General features: G+C 39.2%; 1 protein-coding gene across 1 annotated transcript; it reads left to right on the top strand.

Moving 5' to 3' along the window:
* The first annotated feature begins 4,299 nt into the window (after positions 1-4,299).
* LOC122281317 lies at positions 4,300-7,718 on the top strand. The gene is made up of 5 exons (XM_043092698.1): positions 4,300-4,814; positions 4,905-5,081; positions 5,192-5,728; positions 5,942-6,683; positions 6,900-7,718. The coding sequence occupies exons 1-5, from the start codon at positions 4,300-4,302 to the stop codon at positions 7,716-7,718; spliced, it is 2,790 nt and encodes a 929-aa protein (XP_042948632.1).
* Positions 7,719-9,119: the final 1,401 nt, after the last annotated feature.

The following is a 9,119-nucleotide window of genomic DNA, read 5'->3' as shown; positions in this document are numbered from 1 at the left end:
TTAAATGGTGTGGATAAATAACGACAAGATAATGTCTACAATAGACATGGATTGGAATCCAAAGCATCACGACAATAGCCTTAATTGTCCCAATTAAAGATTGTGTTAAATTAGTTATTGGTGTTATGATACATAGAAGGGAATTTGTTAGTTATATAACAAAAGACCGCCATGACTCATATTGGTGGTTGATTTGACATTGATATTACGGAACTCAAGTAATGTATATTTTGAGTTATGAAGTTTCTAGAAATGAATTTGCGTAGTATGGTTAATTTTCTATAATAGACCCATAAACGAAAAATTGTTATTTTATAGGTGTATGCGCCAAGTGGGAGAATGTAAGAGTTTTTTTTAAAACTCTATGTCCCGCATACCTATCTCTAATGGATTTAGATAAGCTCAATCTTATTACTTAATCTAAATGAGGTAATCTGGGAATAGAATACCTTTATATATAATTATAGTGGGAGACGAAGTCTCTAGATGTCATGATGGCCATAAGTTTAGAAATAGCATTGAGGGGTTAAAGGGTTATTACCTACAATATTATTGTACTTCTAGCCATTGAGAGACATTTGAAGGTAAAGTTATTAAGATAATTATTCTCTCATATTTAGATTAATTTCTTCATCAATCAGATGGAGAAAAGTACGTGTTTATTTATCAATGTTTTATTATTATGAATCATAGAAAATTAAAGATCCGATTATTAATATTTATGTTAAAATATTTAACATAATAATAATTAATAAACTTCTTCGACCTCATAGCATGCATGCATGCAGCTGGTAATCTGAGCTTAATTATGATCTTCATTGCTCAAATTTAACTTTGGGTAATCCAAAGTACTATATATGTACTCATCATTTGGTTCTATATATGTGATCATATTTCTAGACCAATATCGTGATCTTGCCTTGTATAAACAGGAATTAGAAACATTTTAGGGCATAAGGGCAAGAATAATGGTATAAAATCTTATGGACGATAATGGAGGAATATATATATATATATAATTAATTAAATCTGAATTATAAAAATATAAAATCTACAACAAAATTACTACTCTATAAAATCTGATGCACGAGTGAAAATCCTAGTAACAGATAAAATTTATACAAACATATAGGGCCGCCATATATAATTAATTACTTTATACTTATTTAAAAATAATTCTACTTAATATCACACAAACCGCGTACTCATAAATTCTGGAAACTAAGCTCACTTTATACTGCAAAACAAAGTCATCATGGGCCGCTAGTCCGAGCAACGAACGTCTCTGATCCACCTAATTAAAAGATAAATTTTATTATGATGTATTTATTTGTTTTCAATCATGTCTAAACAATCATTATGTTTATTTATTTATTTTATTTTGATGATTACTGTACATTTTGTGTGTTTTTATGCTTCTATAAAAAAATTTTAATTATTACCAAACTTTTGTCATGTTTCCTATTATTGAATTAAAATTTGTTGTCGGTGGATTTATAACATTTGTATGTTGAAATATGAAAGTATGTTTTATTCTACATTAAATAATATAAATAATAAGTTTAAAAATTAAAATAAATGATATTTTAATATTATCAAATTCTTATTAAAAGATTGAAATTTTCACACTCAAACGTTAAGATATGGATGTTCAAACATTTTTAAGTTCACGTCTTAATGTGAACTATATATTGATGTTCAAACATTTTCATATTTACGTTCGAACATTATTAAATTCATGTTCAAACGCTTCCCTCTCCTGTTCGTCGGGGAGAAAGCGCTCTCTCCATGTTAGTTTAGCTATCAGGATTAAGTTCAAGCAAGAAGTCGTTTTTCATTCTCTTTTTATTGGAAGCATTCTTAGTGTGTTAAGGGTCAATGGCTTTTTATAATGTCTACCTTCTTACCCCAAGCAAGTAAGGATTGTTTGTTCTTCCCTCGCTTGGCTCAGTGATTGAAGTTGCTTGCCTAGCGGTTAATTAGTGGGCTATATCTATATTATATGCCTAAGAAAGAAACTCAACTGTGCCCTAAAGTAGGGGAGAGTGACATAATTTTGTCTTCACTTAGTTACCTTATTCATCTTCCTATGTGATATCGAGTGTAAGAAAGATACATTCAGTTATTATCTTTAAATGTAGATTTATAAATTTGTGGGTACATTCAAACTTACTTTTGTGATGGAAATCGACTGTCACAAAAAATTGATCATGTTCAAACCTTCAATTAAACATTGGGTCATAAACTATCACAAAAAACGTTTTTTGTGATGATTGTTGAGTCAGTACAAGGAAGGTTTTTAACCATCATGAAACATTTTGTATGTGATGATTTGGCTTTTTTTTTCTTCTTCTTTTTTTTTTTTTTACGATTTTGTCCGTCACAAAAACATCAATTTGTTGTAGTGAGGGGTGAGCACCGACCAAGCTAGAGTCATAATCTCCTAAATCTAACTTCGACTCTAACTTATGTAGGCCTTGATCCGACTCTTACTTATCAGAGCGAAGTTGGATTGGACTTCTTGGGTCTTTTCTTTAGCTTCATATTTAATCAATTTTTTAAAAAATAATTTTATGTGGGTGTTCAAATTTCAGTTTTTTCAAAAACTAAATCATTCACGGCTGATTTACTTCAATTTTACTAAGAATATAACCAAAACTGCAAAACCAAATCATTCACTACTAATTAAAATAACATAACAAAAATTAAAACCAATCTCGACTGGTTTTCTACAACTTACAAGCCAAAGGCCCACAACTAAAACGTAAGTTATATAACCAAAACTAATGACATACGGTGCCCAGATAACTTTTCGATCCTCCTCGGTCGAGTGGGGTTCTCTACTTTGTCGCTTGATAAAGCTCTAGTCTCTTGGACTACAGTCCTGAGAGGTTCACCATGGAAGAAGAGCTTGCACTAAGGTGGAGCTCCCTAAAACTTACAGAAGCAGAGCAGCAGGAGCTGTTCCTACCGGAGGAAGAAGCCTTGTCTTCCAAATTGAGAGGTCACTTGTGCCTCCTTGGTTCAATCCTCAACGATAGAACAGTGAACCGAGAAGCATTCAAAAGTACAATGGCAAAAGTGTGGAATACATCTGGCTGGATAACCTTTAAAGAATTTGGCCCCAACAAATTCTTACTAGAGTTCCAACTTTTGTCCGATAAGAAGAAAGTTCTACATGGCAAGCCATGGTCCTTTGACCGCCACCTTATATGTCTTAAGGACTTCGAGAGTGACTTGCCTCCCAACGAAGTGCAGTTCATCACAGAGCCGTTTTGGGTACAAGCACACAACCTCCCCTTCGCAGGCATGAATAGACAACTGGGGGAAAAGATAGGAGAAGCCACTGGCAAGGTACATACGGTGGAAGTAGATGACCAGGGACACGGTTGGGGGAGCTACCTCAGACTCAAAGTAGACGTGGATGTCACCAAGCCACTGGTTCGGGGTAGGATGGTTAACTCAGGAGGTAAACAACTCTGGTCTCATTTCAAATACGAACGTCTGCCCAATTTCTGTTTTAAATGTGGTCTATTCAAACATGCCAATGGCAAATGCCCTAACTTTGGACTAAACAACCAATCCCAAGACCAATATGGTCAATGGATGAGAGCTCCCGACCTATTCCCACCTCAAGTTTCAGTAAAGAAGTATGGAGGTTCACCGGAAAACCAATCTTAGGGTGCACACCCTTGGAAACAGGCGGATAGAGAAAGTGCAGAGAGAGATGGCCATGGAAGGTCACTGTCAGAAGGAGTTGTTGAGGAGGCATGGCATGACATCCTTGCCAGTGCCTACGGCTCAGAAAGTACACGGGTTACCCCTAGTCAAACAAGTCAGGCCAGAGTCACGCCAGCTGAGCAACTTGCAAACAACACAAGTAGGCATGCAGACCCCTTAAACCCTGGGAAACATGCAGAAACAATCATGGATCAACTAAAGGCCCCAGAGGATACTGTTTAGGTTCGCCCCTCACAACATCCTTTCCTTTTTAATGCTTTTGATAACTGCCAGCCCACTGTAGAGAACAAGAGGGGTAAAGAAGTGTCCTCCTTGAGCCCAAAACTTACCTTTCTCAGTAATCCTTCCAACAAGGCTGGACCAAAGCCAACTCCCCTTTCTAAAAAAAGCAATACATAGAAGAGGAAGGCAAGAAAACAGAGCCCAACCCACTTAGATATCACCAATACCCAAAATTCCATTCCATCTCCTATCAAAGCCAAAAGACCAGCATCTCTAATCGAGACAAGGTCCCACACCCATGTCTCTAAAAGACTCAAAACCAAGCTCATCCCTGACATGAGCCAAAACCAGGGACTTGAGGTGGAGCCTCCACCAAGTCTAATGAATTGCATGGGTTGGAATTGCCGGGGGCTTGGGAACTCCCAGACAATTCATGAGCTTTACCTGTTGGTGAAAGCTAAGTCCCCAGATTTGATCTTTCTCATTGAGATCAAATGTAGTAGAGACAGAATGGAGTTCATTCGAAATAAGCTGGGTTTTGACAACTGCTTCACAGTGAACAGTAGAGGCAGAAGTGGTGGTTTGGCTTTCCTTTGGAGTTCTAACATCGAGTTTAATATCTCAACATACACCAGTTGGCACATATCAGCAACCATCAAATTGCCTAGTGACAAAGCTCCCTGGTTGATAACAGGTTTCTATGGCCACCCAAACACAACCAAGAGAAGTGAAACTTGGCTCCTGCTTAGGGAGTTTGTCCTTACAACAAATGTCCCTTGGCTGTGTTTTGGTGATTTCAACGAGATAACCATCATTGATGAAAAACATGGGGTAGCACATAGGCCCTACAGGCAAATCAGGGACTTTAGATCAACTCTAGCTTAGTGTGACTTAAATGACTTGGGGTTCGAAGGGGACAAGTATACCTGGGCAAACAACAGGAATGGAGAGCAGTTCACAAAAGAAAGATTAGATAGGGCCTTAGGGAACACAGCATGTTTAGACAAGTTCGAGTATCATTCAGTTCTTCATTTGACAGCAGCCTCCTCAGATCACAGACCCATCATGGTTCAGGTCAAGATCAACCAAGGAACTCTTAAACGTGTGAGACCTTTCAGGTATGAAGCATCATGGAGTAAAAAATGGGGGTGTGAGGCCCTAATCAAACAACACTGGGGCATGACAACTGCCAGTCAGGCACTCTAACAGACTCCATCACTGGTTTAAGGTTTTGCCAAGAGGGCTTGAAGATTTGGAGCATGGAAATGAGAAGAAGTCAAGGGGCACTCATTAAGGAAAAACTGTCAATTCTCAGCTCCCTCAAAGAAACTAATGAGGGGCACCTTTACACAGAAATAAAAATACTTCAGAAGGAAGTGGACTTACTGTTAGAGACAGAAAAATCCAAGTGGCAGGAAAGGGCCAAGCAAAACTGGTTGAGAGGTAGGGATAGAAACACTTCTTTCTTCCATAAGTGTGCCAGCCAAAGGAGAAAACAGAACCCCATCTGCAACATAAGGGATATAGCAGGAAATGAGACCACTAATCAGAAGGAGATTAGCCAAATTTTTCAGATCAGCTTCTTTCAAGAGCTCTTCACCTCATCAAGCCCAAAAGGCATTGCTAAGTTGACAGGGACTATGCCTAGAAAAATCAACACAGAGATGAGTACTACCCTTGCTAGACCCTTCACTACAGCTGAAGTCAAGAAAGCCTTGTTCAACATGAATCCCCTAGGCTCACCTGGACCAGATGACTTCCCTACGTGTTTCTACCAAGATCATTGGCCCACCATAGGACCTTGAGTCACCTCTGCTGCCCTAGAAGTTCTAAACAAAGGCCAATGGTCAAATGGCCTGAGTGACACTCTCATTGCTTTGATCCCTAAGAAACCATCCCCTTCCCTAGTGACAGATTTCAGGCCCATCAGCCTCTATAATGTCCTATACAAGATAATAACAAAGACTGTGGCAAACAGGTTGAAACTAGTGTTGCCAGCAATAATTTCTCCAACCCAGATAGCCTTTGTCCCAGGTAGGCTGATAACAGACAACATAATAGTGGCTTTCGAGTCACTACATACAATGAAGGCTAGATTAAAGGGCAGGGATGGCTTTATGGCACTGAAGCTCGACATGAGCAAAGCCTATGATAGAATTGAGTGGCCCTTCCTTAAATCAGTCTTGCATCAAGTTGGTCTAGACCAGAAGTGGGTAAATCTGATCATGAGGTGTGTAGAATCAGTGTCTTACTCTTTCATTTTCAATGGTACTCCTCAAGACACATTCTATCCAACAAGAGGGCTGAGGCAAGGGGATCCCCTATCCCCCTACCTTTTCATCCTGTGCTCAGAAGTGCTGAGTTGCATGCTAAACAAAGCTGAGAGCTCGGGCCTTATCACTGGACTACCAATCAGAAGGAAATCTCTTTCAATTAACCACTTGTTTTTTGTAGATAACAACCTCTTGTTTTGCAAAGCTAACCCTGTAGAATGGAGTAGGCTCTACAACTTGCTGAAAGTCTATGAACTTGCCTCCAGTCAGAGGCTCAACAAGGACAAAACTTCTATATATTTCAGCAAAAACACCAAGGAGGAAGCCAAGGCATTCATTACCAGTATAGCAGGGATAAGGGGCACTTCCTCATATGAAAAGTACTTGGGCCTACCTGCCCTCATAGGCAAGTCCCGAGCTCAATCTTTCAAAGGAATCCTGGACAAGGTGCAGGACATAATCTCCAACTAGAAGAACAAGTTCCTTTCCCAAGCTGGGAAAGAAATACTCATCAAATCCATCATTCAGGCCATCCCTAAGTACAGCATGGGGATTTTCAAGCTCCCAAGACTCCTGCTATAGGAACTTAACAAGATGGTGAGAAGCTTCTGGTGGAATCACAAACCACAGAAACATAAGATACACTAGATCCATTGGAACCAGCTAAAGAAAGCAAAGAGCCAAGGTGGCCTGGGCCTTAGGGATTTTTCCAATTTCAACCTAGCCCTTCTCGCCAAACAAGGTTGGAGAGTTGTAAACAACCCAGACTCCCTTGCTGCAAAGGTTCTTAAGGAAAAGTACTTTAGTAACAGCTCTTTCCTCTCCACAAAGTTAGGACAAAACTCTTCATACCTCTGGCAGAGTTTCCTAGCAGCGAGATCATTACTTAAAGAGGGATTGGTGTGGAGAATAGGTGATGGGGCCTTTACTGAAATTTGGAATGACAGGTGGCTTTTAAGAGAGTTGATCTACAGAACTCCCATTTCAGTCAGGTTCCTGCAGGCTGACACCAAAGTTTCTAATCTCATCAGTGGCTCTACTAACCAGTGGAAGAGAGACCTTATTTATGCCATGTTCACAAAGGAAGAAGCTGAATACATCATAGCCATACCACTCAGTCCTTACCCCAAACCAGATAAGAGGATGTGGAAGTGCACCACTTCGGGTGAATTCAGTGTCAAGAGTGCTTACCATCTTCTTCCTGAGATGGATGAGCAACTGTGTGGTCAATCTTCAACCCCAAGCCCTTCTAAGCCCCTTTGGACCAAAGTTTGGAATCTAAAAGTCTCCAATGCCACCAAAACCTTCCTCTGGAGGGCTTGCCTCAATGGAATCCCTACTCGAGACAATCTGGTGAAGAGGAAAGCAGTGGAAGACCCTGCCTGCCCAGTTTGCAGTGTGCAACCAGAAACAGTGGAGCACATCCTGTGGAGCTGCCCCTCAGCCAGGGACGTGTGGTCACTAAGCTCAAGGAAGTTGTAGAAAGCTAGCCCCCTCTTCCACCACTTCAAAGAGCTAGTTGAAGTATTCATAGAGGCTTTGGACATAGAGGACCTGAAAGCTTTTGCTGTCACCTCGTGGCTCATATGGAAGAGGAGGAATGAATTGGTGTTCAAACAAATTCTACAACACCCTTCAAAGGTATCCCAGCAATCCACCTATCTATTAGAGGAGCTACGACAGATTTCTCAACAGGGTAAGCCTCAGTCAATCTCCAGTCAGTGTAGTCCTAGATGGGAAGCTCCTCCTCCAGGCAAAGTAAAGCTAAACTGGGATGCATCAATCTCTAAGTTACCTGCACAGTGGGAGTGGGAGCAGTCATAAGGGATTGGGAAGGCAGAGTACTGGCCACCCTCAGAATGCAACGCAATCTATTCCCTGATCCATTAATGGCAGAAGCTTTTGCAGCACTGCAAGCCTCCCTATTTTGCAAGGCCATCGGACATAGAGACATCATCATGGAAGGGGACTCACTGCAAGTGGTGTCAGGCCTCAACTCGTCAACAGAAACCCATACATACACAGGTCAACTCATTTTAGACACAAGAACAACCCTGAACTCCTTTTCATCTTGGTTAGCAAGGCACACTGTGAGAGCAAACAATTCTGTTGCTCATGCCTTAAGTAGGGATGCGTTATGCATCAGTGGTTATACCACCTCTTTTGATCTAATTCCTCACTGTATTAAAGACTTGGTTTAAGAATATTAATATAGTCTTTATTTAAAAAGAAAACTAATGACATACAGACAGCTACCAGATATTGTTACTTGTTCCCAACTACAACAACCAACAACACAAATTAAAATCAATCACATGTTCTCATTCAAACAACAAACAAATCAAATATTCAAGGATTCTTCCCATTCCAAGTTGTGCTGAAACACAACAAGCCTCCCAAATTATCCAATCAACCTATCATCCATCATCTAAATTATCCAATAACAAATTGCTGAAACACAATCAGCACCAATAATATTATTTCTTCACAACTATAACAACAACTAACATTTTTTAAGTTCCCATTCCAACAAAAATAGAAACCCAACAACAACAAAAGAAATAAGTTGTGTTTGAAGAAAAGAAAACCAAATTAAATGTTCCCATTCCAAATTTTCAACAACACTCCAAATTTCTATACTAGACTTATTTCTAGTGTCTAATTACATGTTATTATACTACAGTATTACAAGTTATTATTTTATACTAATGTCTAACTTACTTCTAACTTAATTATATACTGGACTTTGTACTGTCTAATTGCATGCTATTATACTTTAGTAAATTAGTATTATGTGTTATTAACTCTTTTTACATTAGACTTATTTCAATAATAGTGCCTAATTCATTTCTATACTTAATTATCTATGGTGGTAATACTATA

The sequence above is a fragment of the Carya illinoinensis genome, chromosome 11 (assembly GCF_018687715.1).
Source record: "Carya illinoinensis cultivar Pawnee chromosome 11, C.illinoinensisPawnee_v1, whole genome shotgun sequence".
NCBI classification, from domain to species: Eukaryota; Viridiplantae; Streptophyta; class Magnoliopsida; order Fagales; family Juglandaceae; genus Carya; species Carya illinoinensis.
This window is presented reverse-complemented; position numbering and strand designations above follow the sequence as displayed.

Excerpts from the sequence above, each read along its gene's own strand:
- LOC122281317 (XM_043092698.1), top strand. The coding sequence starts at position 4,300 with ATGAGCCAAAACCAGGGACTTGAGGTGGAGCCTCCACCAAGTCTAATG. Across the intron at positions 5,729-5,941 it reads GGACCAGATGACTTCCCTAC|GTTGAAACTAGTGTTGCCAG; the intron begins GTGTTTCTACCA and ends TGTGGCAAACAG. Across the intron at positions 6,684-6,899 it reads TCAAAGGAATCCTGGACAAG|CTAAAGAAAGCAAAGAGCCA; the intron begins GTGCAGGACATA and ends CATTGGAACCAG.